The sequence below is a fragment of the Dasypus novemcinctus genome, chromosome 2, assembly GCF_030445035.2.
Source record: "Dasypus novemcinctus isolate mDasNov1 chromosome 2, mDasNov1.1.hap2, whole genome shotgun sequence".
In the NCBI taxonomy this organism is placed as follows: domain Eukaryota; kingdom Metazoa; phylum Chordata; class Mammalia; order Cingulata; family Dasypodidae; genus Dasypus; species Dasypus novemcinctus.
Window position 1 is genome coordinate 38,801,866 of NC_080674.1, and position 21,259 is coordinate 38,823,124.

General features: G+C 46.0%; 1 protein-coding gene across 6 annotated transcripts in view; it reads right to left on the reverse strand.

The window, feature by feature from the left end:
* Window positions 1–20,379, reverse strand: part of CAPSL (calcyphosine like) — a 37,843-nt gene extending 17,464 nt beyond the window's left edge. For 3 of the 6 annotated variants that reach the window (XM_058307709.1, XM_058307730.1, XM_058307722.1), the window contains exons 1-2: window positions 20,273–20,362; window positions 2,303–2,439 (exon numbers count right to left, since the gene is read on the reverse strand). In XM_058307709.1, coding sequence (XP_058163692.1) covers window positions 2,303–2,439 — 137 coding nt within the window. In that variant the 5' untranslated portion in view covers window positions 20,273–20,362. Of the gene's footprint in view, window positions 1–2,302; window positions 2,440–13,007; window positions 13,086–20,272 lie in introns of those variants that run through there. The other 3 variants (XM_058307708.2, XM_058307707.1, XM_058307711.2) reach the window with 3 other exon arrangements.
* Window positions 20,380–21,259: the final 880 nt, after the last annotated feature.

Here is a 21,259-nt window from a genome sequence, read left to right on the forward strand (position 1 = left end):
TAACTGCTCAAGATGTGTAGACACCACACAGTGCTAGCTACGAGAAGCCTTCATTTGGGAACATGTCCCATTATCTCCAGCTACGTCTGATACCTCCAAGCACGTGGCACCCACATCCTTTTCCACGAAAGAAATCATACATCTTTCAATTTTGTTTGATTGTAACTCTTAGAGTCCTTCCATCCATCTCATCACACCCCACTCTGGCCCTTTTCTTATACTATCTCCTTCACCTACCACTACCTTCAGCACAGCCTGGAGAATGTTCTATTTTGCTGCTAGCCTTGCATTGTAGATAGAGTGCTGACTCAGGATTGAGAAAACCTGGGTTGATGCTTCAGTTCTACCACTACAACTTAGTTAAGTCACCTTGGATAAATCCTGCAACCTCTCTGGGCCTCAATTTTTGAATGAATGAATGAATGAATGAATGAATGAAATAAACCAGTTGATCTTAAGTTTCCTGTTAGTGCTAAAGTAAACTATAGGTTCCAAGTCATTTTCTCTAGCTTAAGTTTGTGTAAAAATAATAGATTCTTACTCCTTTGCATTTCATATTTTGTTCTAAAAACAAGAAAGAACACCCAAAGACAGAGATCACACAGTCTAGAGTAAAAACTCCATGATGGCACAGCCCTTGACTTCTGCTTACGATTGTCTTATTGCATAGGGTTTCTCTATCAATAGTCATTGGATTGGCTGGACAAATGAATGAACGAATGAACAGCAATGCTACAGCAATTGACCAGTTTCCCTGTAAACTTGAAATAAGTAACATATCATTAAGCCACCAGGGTAAAGAAGAGCTAATTCAGAAGTGGGCAAGTGGTAGAGGGAAGTAAAAAGGTACTGGCAACAGAATCTCAGGAAACATCTACATTTAAGAGGCAGTTGGAAATGACTGAGAAAAAAATGTACAATGAGGGGGAAATGCAGTGTTGTTGAGAAGCCAGCTGATTTTGGTGTCAAGAAAAAAAAAATGAAGGGGTCAGGGTGTTGATAGCATCATCCAGTGTTAACCAGGATAAAAGCTCAAAACAGAGTGGAAGTGGAAAAATTGAGGCCAGGAACCAATACATCACAGAACATCGAGTGCCCTGGAGGGTGGGAGATGGTGGCATCTCACCCGAAGAGATGGCTATCAAAGAGGTTTACTGAGAAGGGATAAATGAGCAAAAAGAGGGGACTATTACCCAAGATGGGGGATAAAACTGAGAGTGCTGGACACTACGGCACAGGTGGAGGAGAAGGGGTAGCCTCCACCCAAATTGAAGAGAGACTTGGAGAAAGCTAAGGTGTGAGATAGGGGTCCTGTCCACGCAAAAGTCTAGGGCGACGAGGTGTCTGTTCACAATAGACTGGTTCACAGTGGAAGTGCTGGTAGGGGTGTGGGGCAGAGATGGCAGGTAGCAGGAGGGTGTCCATGGGACGGGCCAGGGTGTAAAAGAGAGGGCAGTGGTCCTGAGAGTTTGCACAGAGGACAACAATGTGGACGGAAGATGTAAGAGGGGTAGGTGGGAGTGACAGAATTGGAAGGGAGTAGAACTGGGGCCGCCTGGCCACCAGGGCCCTTGTGGCCACAGCAGGGCTTCTGACAGAGCTAGCTTAGTCTGGAACTTGGGACTAGTGATAGTCGCACCCCAGGCATTCATCACCTCACTGTAATTGAAGCCTTCCCTCGCCTCTGAATTCAGGGTTGTGTTCCCCGCCCATTAGCACACTGTTCTCCTGTCCTCCAACGTCTCACACCACTGAGATGGCCCGTTGCATGGCTCTTCCTCGCCTTGTTTTAAGTACTCCAGGGCACTTGGAGAAGTCTTCATCAGCACTCACTCTTCCAAGATGTTCGCCATGCCCGGCACACATGAGGGCACTGATGCAGTTTGTTGAAGAGCTATACTGTCTACGACTTGCCCACAGGAGTCTTACAATCTCCCTTGCCCTTGGGTTTCTCAGGGCATTCTCACTATTAGAGGCTCAGACACCAGGACCTCGGAGAGAACCCAACTGGCAGGGGTTTGCTCAATAACCCAACAAGCAAGTCCGGTGCCCCCTGAGGTGAGGGAGTCCAGCTTCAGGGAGTGTCCCCCTCACAGATCTGCCAGCTGTCCACTGGGTGTGCATCTCCCTCTCCTGTAGCAGGCATGGGTTTTGCTGGATCTGTGACCAAGGACCCAAAATAGTCACAGGGGACTTCAGAGATCAACTCTTCCAAATTCTGCACTTGGCAAAAGAGAACCTGAGATGGTAAGGGGGGGTGACTTGCCCCCCTCCCCCCACCAGCCCCCACACCTTGTCATACCTGCCCAGTCCTTTGATGCCCGCAGAGCCCCTGGCCAGGCACTGGAGACGCAGTCTCTCAATGGGGTCCGTGACCGTGGGGAGCTTTTTCTTGGCCTGGATCGCCATCTCTCGGTCATGCCGTGCCGTCCCTGCCATCTACGGAAAAGCCACAGCCGTGTTAGCGGAGCTCAGGCACCGGCGTCTGCCTCTGCCTGGCAGGGCCGACAGCAGCCTTGCTGGGAGAGAAATTTACAGCTAGCTCTGCCGTCCACTTCCCGGGAACAGGCTCCAACCTCCAAGAATTTCCAATTTTTAACTGTACCAACTGTCTGCTGTGCCTGCCGTGTTTATAACCTACTTATCTAAGTAGCCCTGAGGACATCTGGTTTCTCAAGGCTGGACAATAGTTTTAAATATACAGCCGTTTTCCGCAATGCTTTCTAAATAAAAAAGAAGTCCCATCTCTCTGTATTCTCCTTTTTGAACTAAACTTATGTGTTTTAATCTTTATTAAGAATTCTCTTTGACCCTGTGTTTAATATTCTTTTCTTCAGTTATACATCGTTTTGTTATTATTTGGTTTACTTTGGTTGCTTCTTTCTTAACTGAGATTCACACCAGTGATTATTATGTTCTCCTTGGGTTAGTCTCCATTAACACCTTACAGGAGAAAAATGGGAAATAGACACTATCTGTCACCTGAAAAAAATACTTTTTTTTCTACAATTTGGCTTCGCGGTTTTAAATATTCAGAAATAGGAGAGGGGGTGGAGGCAGCTGAAGCACCGCCTCCTGAGCTGCCCCTGCTGGATGGAGAAGTGTCTGCAGCCTTAGGGACTGGGATAAGACAACCTTTAAATTCCATCCCAGCTCTAGTCCTCATATGAGACCATCAGGGACACAGTAACCGGGGCATCCCAGAGACACCCCAAGGCAGGTTGTAAATCAAAGGGGCGAGAGGGATTGACGATGCCCAAATCGGGCTCTCGGGGCAGAAAACGTGGTGGGTTCAGATGGTTCTGCCCCCGACCAAGCCCCACTCCCGAACTCCGAGGTTGGGGACCCTTCCCCGAGAAACCCCAGCAGGAGGGAGTTCTTTTCCCTAAAGGAGGCAACTTTCGAAGGCAACCCTCGGGTCTGTGCCCTCTCCTATGCTAAGGAAGTCCTACTCCAACACAACCCACAAACTCCCCTGCAAAGCTTAACTTTAGGAAGAGGGCCTATCAGCTACAAAAAGAGAGGAGACGGGCGCACTCATGGGTGCTAGGCTGAGCTCAGCCCGTGTCCTGCAGCACCTCCTACCAGCCACTCTTCCTCCTGATTCCCTCCGCAGGGAAGATGGCAGCACCTCCCCCCACTTGAACCCTGAGCCAAGGAGGACGCCCCCGCCCGTGTAGGTCCTTTACTCCACTTTAGGAAGAAATCACTCTAACCCAACCGGGGACCCTCCTGAAGTTGCTCCGAATTCCAGGTGGCCACACCCCTCTGTGAAACCTCCGTCTCTAGTTGCGTCGGGCATGTCCAAGAGCGCCTTCCAAATTCCCACCCAGCAAGGACACCTGCTGCCCAGATCCAACCTCTTCTTGGAGCGTGGTCTTCCTTAAGCCGACATGGGCAGGACTATTCATCACCAGGCTCTGCCCGACCTGGACCTGACACTGCCCAGCGCTGCTCCCAGGTTCCCAGCCCCAGCAGCACCCGCACGGGAGCCCTCACCGGCTCACACACACGGCCACCAGGCCAGCAGGCAGCCAGCCCCCCGCCCTCTCTTGGCCATTCCTGAGGCACTTGCTTGCCCTGACGCTATTCCTCCAGCCACACCTCCCCTGGAGAGGTGCCCTCTCCAGCCCGGAGATCTACTTCAGGAACTTCTTCCTTCCCGGCATGCTTGCTTTCCTTCTTTCCTTTCCACCTGACCCCTGTCCCCCACCTCCCAGGCCTTATTTCCCACTTCTTCTCGCCTTGTCTTTTCCACCCTACTTTCTTTGCTCTTTTTTTGCTCTGATGTGTCTTGCTTTATTTTCTAAGACCATCCATGGAAGCAGGTGGGGAGCGCAGGGAGGCACAGAAAAAAATCCAATAGTGGGGAGAACTAAAGGTCGAGCACTGCACACTCCCATTTTGCAGACATGGAAACTGAGGCTTGGGTCGGTGATGTGGCTTGCCCAAAAGTCCTGTCCAACATCAGAATATAGGGCCTCTGGCTCCCAAGCAGGGCTCTTTCTACTCCGCTGTCTTCATGGAATACAATATAATATAAAAGAGCCTAAAAGCACAGTGTGATGGAGCCAAGTTACCAACCTGCTCTCCCTTCTGAGGCTGACTGTGCCCAGGGATGACACAGATAATGACCTCTGGAGTCTACTTTGATATTTTTATGGAAATAATTCCATTCTCTCCTGCTGACCACCCTGGTACTTGAAATTCCCATATTAGCCATTTTCTTTTTTTCTCTTTGTTTTTTAATTATCTTTTTTTAAGGTACATAAATCACACAAAATGTTATATTAAAAAATATAAGAGGTTCCCATATACCCCACTTTCCACAACACCCACTCATCCAACATCAACAACTTCTTTCATTAGTGTGGTACACTCATTGCATTTGGTGAATACATTTTGGAGCACTGCTGCACTGCATGGCTTATAGTTTATGTTGTAGTTTACACTCTCTCCCAGTCCATTCAGTGGGTTATGGCAGGATATATAATGCCCTGCATCTGTCCGGAGAGGGAAAATGAGATGCGATGTGGGGGCAACCTTGGGACCTGGAGCTGTCCCGAATGACACCGCAGGGTCATTGTCTTTTTTTTTTTTCCCCATTTTAAAAATTATTTTTAATTGTCTTTTTTTTTAAGATACATAAATCACAAATAATGTTACATTTAAAAATATAAGAGGTTCCAATATACCCCACCCCACCCCCACTCCTCCCACATCAACAAACTCTTTCATCATTGTGGCATATTCATTGCACCTGGTAAATACATTTTGGAGCACTGCTGCACCGCATGGATTATAGTTTACATTGTAGTTTACACTCTCCCCCAGTACATTCAGTGGGTTATGGCAGGATATATAATGTCCAGTATCTGTTCCTGCAATATCATTTAGGACAACTCCAAGTCCTGAAAACATCCCCACATCTCATCTCTTCCTCCCTCTCCCTGCCCTCAGCAACTCCCATGGCCACTGTCTCCACATCGATGATACAGTTTCTACCATTGCTAGAGTCACAATCATTCTATAGTAGAACACCAGTGAGTCCACTCTAATCCATATTTTATTCCTCCATCCTGTTAGTCATTCTTTCTCATCATTGAGCTACCTAGTTTATCAACATATAGCCCATATCTACTGTGTACTATTCAAAGGGGTAGAGAGTAATTAGAGAAGCAAGCCCTCGAATAACTTAAAATCTTAAATTTGAGTACTGAAATTCTGTATTTAAGCAGGACAGGAAGCAGATAAAGTTTGCTACAGGCGGCGGACTTGGCCCAGTGGCTAGGGCGCCGTCTACCACATGGGAGGTCCGCAGTTCAAACCCCGAGCCTCCTTGACCCATGTGGAGCTGGCCCATGTGCAGTGCTGATGCGCGCAAGGAGTGCCCTGCCACGCAGGGGTGTCCCCACGTTGGGGAGCCCCATGCGCAAGGAGTGCGCCCCGTAAGGAGAGCCGCTCAGCACGAAAGGAAGTGCAGCCTGCCCAGGAATGGCGCCGCCCACACGGAGAGATGACAGAACAAGATGACGCAACAAAAAGAAACACAGATTCCCCTGTCATTGACAACAACAGAAGCAGACAAAGAAGACGCAGGAAATAGACACAGAGAACAGACAACTGGGAAGGGGGCAGGAAGGAGGGGCTGGGTGGGGGGGAGGGGAGAGGAAAAAAAGTTTGCTACAAACTGGGGGGTTTGAAGAAGACAGGACTGAGTAGAGTCTTGGGTGAAGAAAGGCCATACACCTGCCTTCAGAAGCTTGCATGAAGGCACCAGCACCGAGGCAAGTGTCTGTTCCCCTGAACTAATGTCACCGACATCACAGTGTTGCATCAAGAGCCCCTGACTCCAGAAAAACCTCTGTTAACATCAGGGAGCCGGCGTGGGGAAACAGCTCGTCCAGCCAGGCTGGGCAGAAGGACGGAAGGCCTGCGCACGGACGAGCTGCAGCCCCCCGAATGCAAGTGGCTGCAGCGCCACCGTGTGTTGGAACAGCGTCTGCGCGGACCCACGGGCTCATTCCCCGAGTTCTTCCAACAAAAGCCAGTTCCACTGGGGGCTGACATATAGCTAGGTGTGGCGGGAAAGGGGGAAGAAGACAGCACTTACAGCCTGGGCGGGGGGGGGGGGAAGCAACCACACTACCCACCCAGAGCAAATCGGAAGACGAAGACGGGCAGCTAACCGAGCCTTGGGGTGGGGCTTTCTTAAAACTTTTCAGAGGAGCCTTAATCCTAAAGGAAGGTGGCAGCTCTGGAGGCAGCCGTTGTGGGGGCAGAAGAAGGAAAGGCATTGTATAGCTCAGGCAGCATGTGTGCCAAGTTCTAAGGCCAACGTGAAAAAGAAAACACAATTAGAGAAACACACGCATTTTAGTATTCTTGGAGAAGAGGAGTGTGTGTATAAGACAAGAGAGTTGTGGAGGGTGGGAGGAAATATGGAAAAGGGAAATTTGGAAAAACATGAAAGTGGGCAGGATTTTGAACTGGGGACAATAAGAGGCTGCAAAAGGTTCTAAATAAGGGAAAGACAGTTGGCATGTTAAATAAACCCTCTAGCTTTAGTGTGGAGAGTGGGCTGGAAGGTGAGGCTGGCCAGTGGCAGATCCGTGTAGCCAACCAGGTGAGAGGCAGTGCTGCCTGGGAAGAGGTATTGGTGCTGGGAGCAGAGAGGGAGAGAGTCAAGATGGTGATCAACTAATTGTACAGTCTGAGGGAGAAGGAGGACTCACCAATGACCTCCAGAACTCTTTGCTTGTCCCTGTTTCCCAACCCCCAGTGGCTGGTGGGAAGGGACTTTCCTGGAGTGACGACTCACAGCTGACTGAAGATCTGGGGCACTGGCTGTGCGGAGCTGCCAGCAACAAAACCAAAGCGGACCTTCCAGCGACACTCACCACGTCTTCTCCCACGGGCCCAGGGAAGGCTCCCTCCCAAGCACAACGACTGCTGCTGCCAAAGGTCTCTGTCCCCCTGGGTTTCAAGAATAATTGTGGGACAAGGTATGGAAAGGCGATGATGACTGGAGGGTTACCTCATCAGTGTTCTTAGTAGGGTTCGTGGGAATCCGCTTGCTGAGTTCAGAGACAGATTTACGCTAACCTTTTAGAAAAGAGACACTCGAAAGCTCCAGTCTGAACTTTATTAGGTTATCTTTGGTTCCCCCTCGTGGCAGTAGACTGACTTACATACCTATCATTTTTAAAACACCCTTTCAATACAAAAGTGACATTCAGAGCTGCAGGGACTGCCCCATACAGAAAGCATCAAGGTCTTTTGCATCCTCTTTGTTGCAGAATCCTAAGGAAATGTCTCTCCCCACTGTTTACAACCCCTTCCCTTGGTTTCTATGACACCACACTCCTGGTTTTCTTCCTTCTGAGAAAGAGTGGGTGCTTGAAGGAGCAAAGGGTGTTGAAAAAAGTGTAGTGAGCTCAGATGAACTTTAGACAAGAGGGCAGCTAATGAAGAAGGAACTGAACTAGGTACATGATAGTAGGGAAGGCACTGCATAGGGCATACAGGAAGGTGGAGGTGAGGTAGGTCAGTGGCCCTGCAGTGTGGAAGGAAGCAGACTGCCTGGCTGGGCAGGGGCGTGCTCTAAAATGGACAGGCCTGGATTTGCTGGAATCCTTTTTTGTAACCCCTTGTTTAGGGTGCTGAGGCAAGGGGACAGCGTCTACTATGACTGGAAACTCTCCTAGTGAGGAAGTCATTTAAACCTAGCCCTGTGAGAACAGCGACTACCTGCAGAGTCATCCAATTTTTCCAAACACTTCTCCCGCCTCTCTGTGCCATCAAACCCATTTTCCCCACAGCCAGATCATGTAATAATTTTGCCTCAAGGATGTTTTTAGGCATTTCTGTGATTGTTAAATACCTCCACCATTACATTAGCGATTTTCAATAGCAAGGGACCTGAAGTTGCAGTGACAGTTCCCTGCAATTTTAAAGCATCCTGCTGTGTAGAAGGGAAGAAAGAAGAATGCAGTGTAGAAAGTGGAAAGCTATTGATTAAACTGTAGCAGTTTATGCTAGTTCCAGAGAGGTGGAAACCTACTTGCCTTCTCTCAAGTTCACATTCAAGGCAAAGCTATTCTATTCCCTGGCAGCTCAGGATTGACTGTGAGCATCAAACCCTGCAGTGGGAATGGGCGATATGAAGTGATAGGCCACTCTTTGCCTCTCTACTTGGAAATTGGATGTAAGATTGAAATTTTGATTTAGACTCCCTGAACCCTTTATTATTTGACATGTCATCTCAAGATGGAGACAGAAAATGTTTTAAAGCAATGATTGGGAAAAAATTAAACCATCTCCTCTTTGTATCCCCCCTAACCCAGTCCATTCAACAAGGGTTCCTCCTACATAGTACATGGCAAAAAACCTGTGCTTCCTCAAGAGTCCCCTTAGAAAAAGCCCCTCTGGAATAAATATTGGATCCCAAGTGCTGAGAATAGCCTAATAGGGGCTTAGGAAGGGAATACATAGCAGTGCCCTCTCCACCCTCCAGGAATAACTTTAAAGACTCAGAAGTTTTGAAGAGAGAATTACGCAGACTTGGTTTCTGCAGTAGCATACTGGGAGACCCCTGAAAAAATTTAAAGAAAATTATGTGTAGTGATGTTGACGTTACTTCATGTATCCCAATGAAACTCAACTATATAGACCCTTATGCACCTCTGGCAACGCAAGCACTGTGCTAATTCTCCAGCTGATTCTAGAGAGCACTGATTACCATAAAGGGACAGTTTGGGCCCCCATGGGATATTTATCACAAGTGGAAGCAAGGGGTACATCTGTCGTGTAGTGAGTGGAGGCAAAGGATATTACTAATCATCCTACAAGGCACAGGACAATCCCCGCTAGAAAAAAAAAAATTAGCCTGTCCCAAATGTCAGTAGTTCTGAGGTTGAGAAAACCATCGGGATGCAGTTGATAGATGAAGAGTCCCACGCCCCACATCAAACACAGTAAATTGAACTCTCCAGGTATGGGTGGCAGGGATCTGCATTCTAATGCTTTCATGTAGTTTTAATGCACATCTAAGATTGAGAAGCTATGCTATAGGAAATATAAAGACATGCTCTAGTAAAAAGGAGTAAGACCTGGTGGGAAAGGTTATGGGAAAGACCATGGCAAGACATGGGATAAGATCAAGTCATGGAGAGAAGTGGTGGTAATAGTATTTGTTGCCACTCCAGGGGCCAAGCCTAATGTTTACCGCATTAGCACAGCACTTCGTGGCATGGGCCCTCTCGATTATTACCACCCAATGACAGAGACACAACAGAAACCCAGAGAACGGGGAGCTTTGCCTCAGAATGCACCACTGGAAAGTGGCAGAACCAGGGCCTAAGTCGGTTCTGCCTGACTTAATCAACCTCTTCAACCACTATGCTAAGGTGCTGGCAAATTGCTGGGGATGAATTCAGAGAATGTCCATGAAATAAGATGAAGGGAAGGAAAAACTTCAAGGAAGCGATTGCATTGGAGTGCTGATGGGATTTCACCACCCAGTAGTGCAGGGCAAAGCCAGGCTGCCCACTGCTCATCAAGCATGACCGCACTCTCCCACCTCAGGGTCCTTGCTCAGGTTTTCAAAACTTTAAGGCTTGGAGAGCAGAGATAACATAATTGGTTATAACACAAACACACAAACAACAAGAGCAACTCTCATCAGGGAGCGGATGTAACTCAGTAACTGAGCACCTGCTTCCCACATATGAGGTCCTGGATCCAAATCCAGGTACTATACCCCCTAAAAAAAAAAATAACTTAAGGTTTGGTGTGAACTCCTTCTGGTTGAAATGTACAACCCCACTTAACCACTTAATCTCTTCCCATCACTACAGAAGTTACTGTTGTTTTCTTTGAGGGTTTTGCTGTGTGGATTTTTTTAAACCTGAACACTAAGTTTCTGTACTGATTATCTTCCATCACATTTACTATTTTTCCACAGGTCAATTTTTAATTATTTGCACAGTTTATGAATATATGAAAACATCTGGTTTTTTGTTTGGATTGCCAACTTCCATGTAGCATTAGAAGTATAAGAGTAGGGAGAGAAGCTGTGGCTCAATTGATTGGGCTCCCATCTACCATATGGGAGGCCCTGGGTTCACATCCCAGGGCCTCCTTGTGAAGGCAAGCTGGCCGGCACCTGCAAAGAGCTGACAGCCTGTACCCACGGAGAGCTGATGCAGCAAGATGACACAACAAAAGGGAGACAAGCGGACACAAGACAATGCACAGCAAATGGACAGAGAGCAAACAGAAAGCAAGCTGCAAAGGGGGGAAATAAATAAATAATAAATAAAATTTAAAATCTTAAAAAATATATATATATATATATTTTATATATATATATATATATAAAAGAGTAGATACAACCCCAGGTACTGGTGCTCCTGAGACTGCGGAGACACACAGGGTCCTACGGTCGTGGCAGATGGCTCTGGAGTTCAGTGTCTTGCCAGTGGGCCCTACTTTGGAATTTGTGCTCCTGAGTGCGATGGAGTTGAACTCAGATATGATCTTTCTACACATGCCTCTTCTGTCACTTTTACTGAACCTGTGGTTAGCTCTGGGGTTAGTATAAACGCAACAGACTTGAATCTCTGGACTGGTCATGTGCCAGCTGGGCCCTGAGCCTCAGCAGAGTTGCAACTCCTACTCTCTGGTTCATTGGACTTGCCCAGGTCAGCTAACAGGGAGGTGAAGATGGTCAACCACCACACCAGCGAACCAAGAGTGTCTACAATTGCAAGCAGGGGAAACGCATCCATCAACCATGTGGGATCTAAGCCCCCTCTCAATCTAGAGGTGGAGTGGACATCACCATCCCAGGGTCCACAGGATGGAGGAATAAAAAATGGATTGGAGTGAACTTACTGGTATTCTACTATAGAACTATTGTGACTCTAGCAATGGAAGTAATGATAGCATTATGTGGAGACAGTGGCCATGGTAGTTGCTGAGTGTGAGAGGGAAGAAGAGATGTGATGTGGGGGCATTTTCGGGACTTGGAGTTGTCCTAAATGATATTGCAGGGACAGATGCTGGACATTATATATCCTGCCATAACCCACTGAATGGACTGGGGGAGAGTGTAAACTACAATGTAAACTATAATCCATGCGGTACAGCAGTGCTCCAAAATCTGTTTACCAAATGCAATGAATGTGCCACGCTGATGAAAGAGGTTGTTGATGTGGGAGGAGTTGGGGGGGGCAGGGTGTGGGGTATATGGGAACCTCATATTTTTTATTGTAACACTTTTTGGTAATCTATGTATCTTAAAAAAACAATAAAGGGAATAAAAATAAAATATAAAAATATGAAAAAAACCCTAAATACAGAAAAAAAAGTATAAGAGTAGGGGAGTGGGTGTAGCTCAGTGGCTGAGCAGCTGCTTCCCATGTATGTGGTCCTGGGTTCAATTCCCGGTACCTCCTAAAAGTATAGGAGTGTTTAATTTGTACTCAGGTAACATAATTATACAAGGAAATAAGGTGCATAATGTTATTGAAGTCTGGCACCTTACCAAATTTTCTCTGCGTTGAAAGGCATTTTCTCAAAATGTTTATAATTCATGTTTCAGCTATTGTCAATGGCCGGGTTTCCCTAGCGCCCATCAAAATGCTAAATCAAAGCATTTTTTCCCCTTTCTACCGCTCCTTGGGGTATAAATTAACCTAATGACAAAATTTTAAAATGTTTCATAAATATTGTTGTAAAGCGTTTGCTCCGTAAATCTTCTTTTTTCATTTTCTTCTTTTTTTCTTCATTAATCTTGACATCATCATTTTAGTTATTCAACCTGGGCCTTGACTAGGGTGAGGCAAGGTAGATGCCTAGGGCACAGCGTTTAAGGAGGCACTCACCCTCAGGATCATGCAAATGTAGATCCTGCCTTTTCCCAGCCATGCAAATAAGTGCCTCCTTAAATAGTAGGACTCTACTTTGCCTTTCCCCAGTCAGGGCCCTGCCTGCAACATAAGTTTATTGAGCACCTATTTTATGGGCCACACAATAACAATAAAAGTCCCTACCCTCAAGGAGCTTACATCCTGAAGTAGTTTGAATTACAGCTGATTTTCCAGCTGATCCTAAGTCATTCCAATGTCCCTTTCCTCAGCTGGGTGCCTGAACCAGCAGTTCTGCAGAGGGCTTCTGGGAGAGCTCTCCCAATTCTTTCACATTCCTCCTGCCTTGACCAAGAATGTAATGTCTGGAGCTGTGGCAGCTGACATGCAATCACGAGATAAAGGCCAAGGGAGTCACAGAGATACCAACTTGCAGCCCTAACATCACTGAGCTGCTGAAACAACGACAGCAACTGCCCAACTCCACACTCGTGCACGTGAGAGACATGCCCCTATTTGTTTAAGCCATGATTTATGAGCTTGTCTGGTACTTGCAGCAAAGGTATTCCTAAGTGAGACAATTGGCAACTGCTTATTCCTGCAGTGTTTGGGTTGCCCCTAGATACTGACCACTACCTGAGTAAAGTAACCAGAGACCCAGGGTGAGGAGAGACTCAGCTCGCCCTGAGAACTGGAAGAGAAAGGAACTCCACCGTAACCTCTTCTTTCAGTAGAATTTCATCAATACTTGGCAGCCTCTCCAACGTTTTTGGCTGTGAAAGAGAGTGAGGAAAACTGCTTAGCGTGATTGTCAAGGATCTGTATAATGAACACAGGGTGGTGCTAGGCCAGGTTTAATAAGGCACAGAGGCCCCAGGTACAGGCACGCGGGGTCCTTGTCACCCTGAGCATCCTCTGGGAATCTCAGGAGACACGAGCTGTCTTCGTAACACTACCCTCGCTGTCTGCTCCTCCATCCTGCTCTGCCTTGAGTCTCTGGGGCTTTTACCAGGAAATTACTTGCAGTCTATTCTGAGTCAGGCAGCCTGCCAGGTGAAAGATCTTAAAGAAACAGCAGGAAGAAATCTAAACTACAGAAGGTAAACAAAAGTTTGGTTGGATGTGTGTGCAGTACACACACACACACAAAGAGAAACAGAAGAAAAATAGAACTTTTGTTTCAAGCTCCCTGGTTTGAATGATAATGCTCTTAGAACCAACCAGATAATGTCCAAATATTCCACTTCTTGGGCACCTTGAAGCCTTGTCCTCAGACAGAAGATATATCATTGCCATATATCTTCCCTCATCCTTTTAGATTCAGGTAAAGTCACAGCTCTAACTACCAGCTGCCCTTTCACAGCCATTAGTTGCCAAAATCACTTGCTTAGTATACTGTATAGTGACTTAGAATGCATCTTTTGGAGTCGTTTGTCAATGCAATGTTTATTTTATAACCACCTAAAATTTCAGCCAATTCTCAGCATCCTAAGTGCTCTCTTTTTTTTTTTTTAGGTTTGTGGTAATGTCTCTGGAAATGAAAGAAGTTTACTTTCCTCTCATTAAATCAAGCCTGGAAGTAGGCCTTCAGGTAGACATCGAGCTCCCACTATCTCTCTACCTAGGTTTATTCTCAAACTTAACTCAAGTTACAAAATAATCATAGCAACTCCAGCCATTACATCCACACTCCAAGCAGCAGAAAGGAGAAAGGGGCAAGGAGAATACAGATGCATTTCCCAGCTGTGAGCACCCTTTCCAGTGATTCCCAGAAGACTTCACCCAACTCCTTCCACTTGACCCTGGCCACTCCTACAAAGGAGGCAGGGAAAACTCATTTTCGGTTGGCTACTTTGTCAGCACCCAGGTTCTGGTTATAAAGGAAACTGCTATTGAATGGGCAACGGGAGTTTCTGCTGCAGTTGGTAGAGTGGAGAGCCCTTCCAGAAGGTAAGGGAATGAGCACTTCCAGATCAGCTTTTTCCACCACACCCTCTGGGGCCTGAGGCTTTTATAGACACAGAGCAACCAAAGAGGAGGCGAACTCTGTTAGGAACAGCAAAGGTTTCGTTGGATTTATGTGCAGAACTGCTTATGGGTGAGAACATTCTTCTACATACATTAGAGGGAACGTAGTTGTTCCCTTTTTATAAAATAAGGACAGTGAGGTACAGAGAGATTTGAGGCATGTCCCCAGTTCCTGCACATGTAGCAGGACCAAAATTCTGAGCCCCAGTCACCAATTTTATTTCGCCTCATATTATGAGAAATTGTTTTGTTTCAAAAAAAAAAAAGGTTTTCCCAAACTGGAGAAAGAAAAACAAGATACTGATAGCAAAAAATTATGACTAGCGATGTAGGAAAAGCAAATTTTCATGGAGGCGAGGGGTGCCAAAAGAAGGCAGCATGTGGCCTATCATTATCTTCTCCCAGATGCCAACTTGTTTATGAAATACAGAAAACTGCTCTTATGAGCCTTGTTATTTTTTCTTTATACACAGCCGTCTGAGATCAGAATGAAGAACAAAATTTCACAAAGTATTTTACATAATTCCCTCCCCCTAAATTTTTTTCAATAGTGTAAAGCCTTGTTCATAAATAAATCCATTGATTCCCCAAGATTAAAGCAACAGGTGAAACCAAAAAAGTCATTCCACAGCCTAAATATCCTCCCACCCCTGCCAGCCCCCAAGCACCCCTCCACCTCCACCTCCACCACCACCTCCACTTCCACCACCACCACCACCACCACCATGAACAATTACTGGCAGAGGCTCAGCCCTCTTGAGACTGAGAGCAATGTCCATGCAGAGATGCAGATTTTCCTAGTGTATGATGCACAGAGCATCTCCTACCTGGCTGAGGACTGACCTTGCCTTTGCCCTGCTCCCCAGATGTCGCTCCCTGGAACTCCCTGGAATCACCCAGAGCTTCAGCTGCTATTACCTTGACTGCTGTCCACCCAGCACATCTTAGCTTAACAAAAGAGCACAAACCCAGGTGCTTTCCCAAAACTTGCACGCAAGACTCTGGTGCTCAGCCACCTTTGTCCCCAGCCCCAAGTAAACCTAAAGAGTGGTTGCAATAGGTGAGGACATACTCTACTGAATTTCCTGTCATCTTGCTGTTGGGAGGTAGCTGTGGCTCTCTGTAAGTAAGCTCCCCTAATAAATGCTTAAGGACGTTTAGTGCTGCTTTCTTCTGAATCTCCACAGGCCTCTACTTCTTCTTCCTGGATGAGTCTTGCTGCTGGTTCAGCAGGACGCAATACTGGATTCCCTTATTCCAGTATAATCTCCTAATCCGCAGCCTCTTCAAACAACTGACTCCCTCCACTGCTGACCTGAATAGGTTTGCCCAGACCCCTCCGCACATCCATTCTCCACCCGCATCCCGGCTCAGGAGGTGGATCTCTGTGAGCTGTGTCAACCTGGCTCCTCTGCTTGCCAGCTGGAGTCAGAAAGTGGGAGGCACTCCCAGGAGATCAGAGGCAGGAGGAGAAAGAGATTGGAGCATTGACTTCTCTAGCTCAGTCTCTGCCAACCACAGTCCTTTCCCAAAGGCAGCCCTCTCCTGCAGCTACATTCTTTTTGAGGTCTGGTAACTGCTCCCCAATCTTGCCCCTTCAGGCCTAAAGGTAATTCCCCTGCACCCCCCACCCCCGCCATACACACACAGCCCTGTGGTGATTCATCACCCCTTGTCTATATCCCTTAACCCTGCCCACGTCTTTGGAAATAGTTGCTCATTAAACTTTACTTTTGAATATGTCATCCATTTTCTGCCAAGATGCTGATTGATCTGATGTCCTTATCCTACCTGACCTCCGATTTTGTGTCAGGAGCATTCCTACTCTGGTCCTCTTCTCAGATGAAGGCTGCTTCTTACTCCCAAATTCTAAGGAACTCCACAGTTTCTAAGTTATAGCCTGCCACCTACACATCATGTCCCCTTCACATCCTTCTTTGAACAAAGCCCATTTGGACATACTCCCAGAGTTCCTCTTTGGTTCTGTAATTTTCTAAATCACTGACATTCTGGCTTCTGCCTCAGAGACTTCCTCTCTATCCCAAGTGTCCCATCAATCTGGGCAACTTCAGAGCTCATCCAGACAATCCACCCATCCTGAGGCCATGAACTTCCTGGAGCTCCTTGATTTCTGTCAACTTCATCTGCTTGCCCTTTCTGTATCCCCTTCCCAAGACTCTGTCTTGAATTTTGTCCTCATGACCAAAGCTAGTTTCCTTTGAAAGTTCACACTTCAACATTTACTTTCCCTCTACTTTCCCATTCCATTATTCAACTGTAGATGCTTTTGCCCTTATAACATCTCTAGGGCCTTAATCCTACATTGTCAACACAGCCATTACCTACCTCACTCCCTTCTGGAGCCATTCCCTCTCCATTCTAGACACTCAGTACATCATTCTGACCACTCCCTACCAGCGCCTTCATTCTCTAGTCTTACTTGTCAATCTTCTCTCCTCTCATTTATGAGTGCCTAACTTAGCACAGTTCTTTCACGCGCCCCCTCTTTAAAGGCAGGCTGTGAAGTGCAGCTGAACAAACTCATACACTAAGGTTGGCAGGTGCTGGTCATTGGCCATGATGGGCCTTCAGAAATGGTCAACTACACCTTTATATTATCTTGGTCAGATTCTTCTTCCAGTCTTCCGAGAGGCTAGTTCAAGGCTTTGCCACTGTCCTCCGCACCTTGCCTTTTAAGTCACAGAACAAAACTGAGCCTCCAAATGGGAACTCCCTCCCACAGGGCTCCAAATCTATACAGGTATTTATCTCTGCAATCATTCTGACTTCACCTCCTCCTCCTGAGAGGGAGAGTGGGACTTCCTCCCAGCCAAGGATAATCTCCCCACTCAAGACATAGATCCCAGCCCTTTTTGGACTCTTAGCCACAAGTTACGTCCTTTTTCTCCTTTCTCCCAGCTCCTTCCCTTTAGTTCATGGATACACTCTGGTCCTAGACTTTCTCTCTCAAATCTTCAAAGTCAAGCTGCTTGTAAGAATCTTGCTTCTCCACTTCCTCATACGCCATTCATTTTTTTGTTTTTGCTTTTAAATTTTTATTTTTAAAGAAGATTTAGATTATATAAATGTTACATTAAAAATACAGAGGAGATTCCCATATTCCCCACCTCTTCCCCCTCCCATGCTTCTCACATTAACAACATCTTTCATTAGTGTGGTACATTTGTTAAGATGGATGAACACATATTAAAGCATTGCCACTAACTGTGGACTATAGTTTACATTACAGTTTACACTCTACCCTACCCAATTTTATAGGGATATGGACCATTGTACATTTTGTCATAACCCATTCATTCTTCAGTCTGGCCTCCACCCTGTGACTCCAATAACATAGCCTTGATAAGTCATTGGTAAACTGATTGCCAAGTTCAACATCATTCTTTGTCTCTATTTCACTTCTTCCAACACTTGACTCTATTAGTCATTCTCCTTCTTGAAGCTCTTTCCTCTTTAATACCTTTGACCTTCACTTCCTGTTTCTCCTGCTTCCTCTCAGGTCTTTTCTATTGTGTCTCCTCCTTGTCTTCTGCCTGCTTCTTTTTTTTTTTTTTCTTTTTTCTTTATTTTCTTTAAAATGTTACATTCAAAAAATATGAAGTCCCCATATATCTCCCACCCCACCCACCCCACCCCTCCCACATCAACAACCTCTTCCATCATTGCAGCACATCCACTGCACCTGGCGAATACATTCTGGAGCACTGCTGCAGCACATGGACAGTGGTCCACATTGTAGTCCACACTCTCCCCCAGTCCACCCAGTGGGCCACGACAGGACACACAACATCCAGCATCCGTCCCTGCAGCACCACCTAGGACAACTCCAACTCCTAAAAATGCCCCCACACCATATCTCTTCTTCCCTCTCCCGACCATCAGCAGCCACCATGTCCACCCTCTCCACCTCACTACTGCAATTTCTTCCCTTACTAATCACAATAGTTCCCCAGCAGACTACAAAAAGATCATGAACAAAGAGGTCAACTCAAACTGGAAGAATATTTCTGCCTGCTTCTTAAATACTACGTTTGCCAGGTTCCAATTATTAATCCTCTTCTCCCTCTCACACCATCCCATAGCAATCTCAACCATATTCACTGATGCACCGACAACTCCCAAGTCTTTATTCCCACCCAGGCACTCTGCTGAGCTCCAGAGCCATGCTTCTAATTTCCCACCAAACATTTGCACATGGATGACCTACAGACACTTCAAGTCTAACATTCCAGAAACAAACTCATTATCCTTTCCTCATTATTCCTTGCCTCAGGAAATGGCAACGGTTTTATCCAAGTCATTAAATGGTCAGTATTCTCAGTCCTCCCCCTCCCCACCCCATCAACGGTTATCACCTTGCACTTTCTGCATCCCCGTTGCCTGGCCTCTGTCACCTCTGTCACCATGGATGCTACCTTCGTCCAGGACCTGGTCACCTCTCATCCCAGCTATTGCAATTGTCTCCAATGTGGTTCCCTTCCTCCAGCATTATGCCCTCCAATCCATCCTCCAGATGTCTACCAGAACCATCTTTATAAAATGGAAATAGGAACTTTACACACTAACTTAAAACCCTTTGGCTAAAAACCATTGTGGACAGGTAACGGCTAAACCTCTTAGCATTGAGAGTATGCTTTGGTCCAGCTTTGTCACTAATAACTCCCTGACCCCTTCAAAATCTATTCATCCCCTACACCTATTCACAGCTGTCCCGGACACACTATGGTGTCCCAAACCTCTGTGCCTTTGCATATGCAGGTCCTGCTTTCAGGAACACCCTCCCTCCCTCGCTGGCCTGGAGAAAGCCTGCTCATCCTTGCCTCTTCTCAGTGGTGAGGTCTCCCATAAGATATGGCCCAAATTGCATCCATATTACACTATAATATAACCCTTTGTTTTCAGAACTGCCTCCCCTACCAGACAATAAGGTCCTTAAGGACAAAGGTTGTATCTTTTGTGTCTCCTATCATCAGTACATAGCATGATACTTACCACCAAGTAAAGGCTTGATACTTGCTATTAATATAAACATAAATGGAAATGAATGCCTACAAATTAAATCACAGTATTTAAAGTTCACAATAACAAAATAAATGGATATCTGTAGTTGTATGATTCGGAGGAAAAAGTAAGACCTCTAAAAACAGGAAAGGAAAGCATTTCCTTTGCTTAGTATGGCTGAACTCTGTCCCGTACTGAAGGCAAGGGGTGGACAGCTGGATAAATGGTGTCACCATTTATTAAAGTTCTTCCTATCTCTGTGGTTAATCAAATCAACTCTGATACGATTTTTAGCAAGCTGTGTCAGTGCCCTCTAATAAGAATTGTGATTTTTATTCTGATTCCAAGTGGTCAGTTCAGCAGGGTATGGCAGACATAGCACAAGCTTTGAATATCAGACTAACCAAGATCTGAATACCAGCTCAGTCTTTAAATTGCTGTGTGACTTGGGGATATTTAACCTCTCTGATGCTCACTTTCATCAATGGCCAAACAAATGATAGCTACTTCACAGGATAATTATAAGAATTCACCCAAACACTTCACATTCAAGGACCCAGTACAGCATGACTGCTCAGTGCTGTTATTTCTTTCCCTCTTACTGAATGAAACTTATTTTTGTCCATTTTTAGCTGAGCATCTCTTTGCAATGATTACAAAAGCTTTTCTCATGGCCAAGCTATTTCCTTCCAACACTGACAACCTAGTGATGGCTCTCTCAGTCCAAGAACTCTCATCAACTTTTAGGGTTTCTTTTTCAGAGTATAAGATCTACTATGTCTTTTTATAGTTAATACAAAGCAAAACGTCATCAAATACTGTTATTTATCATAAACAAAGCATCGATTTACCTTAAATGCTAACCTTAAATGTCGCCAGCAATTGCTTCAAATTGAAACTATGGACGCTCTCTCCTGCATCTGGAAAACCTGGTCCCCTCCCAAACCCTTTTGCCTCCTCCCTCTTACCTTTCTTCGAGTCTCCTGGTCTCACTTTCTTAGCACCAATTGGATGGTTTGGGATCATTGCTGCAGACTCACAGCCTGATTGGCTCAGCTCACTGTCACTTCCGATCCTGAACCTGCCTTTTCTCAAGTTTACACTCTTGTTGCCTAGGATACTCTGGTAACTGTGTAAGCCCAAGTTGCTTGCCCTTGCAGAGGAATCAGCCGGAAGTTTTGCTGGCATTTGTTTGGTTTCTAAAATATTATCAAAACTTGCCTCCCATGTTTTATAAGGAAATATTCATCAAATTATCTTACTTCTTTCAGCAGCCCCTTCCTGTCCCTCTGTTGTCTACAGGTGGCTTTCTGGAAAGGGTGTCTTATTACCAGGTAAGGTTTAAAATGACAACACACCTGAGCAGGCAGGTGTAATTACAGATGATATAAAGTTCTCCCTCCTCAGCATCCACATACTGATAGGATGTCATTTCCCACTGTTCACATCCTAGGTTTCTTTTCTTTTTTCTTCTCTTTTCACTTCCCTTCTTTTTACCCTGTTTTACCCTCCTTCCTTGGCAGTAGGTTTGGCAGGTAAGACACAGTCTAGTGGCCCTGTTCAGAGGAAACGCCAAGCCCATGTTCCCTTTCACGCTGGGTGAAAATCAGGGGCAGGGTGCCTGTGATATCCACCCTGCCCCTGACAATCCCACCCCTGACAATCCCACTCTCTCCTACCGTGAAGTGGTACCAAGAACCCAAGACTCAGACCATGAAGAACTGGCTTCCACTTTCTATTCAGGATCTTACATTATAGGTAATATTCTCAGTAATAATCACTCTCTAAGACCACTAAAGTGGGCCTTACATCTGCCTTGCCAAATTCTTAGCCTTGCC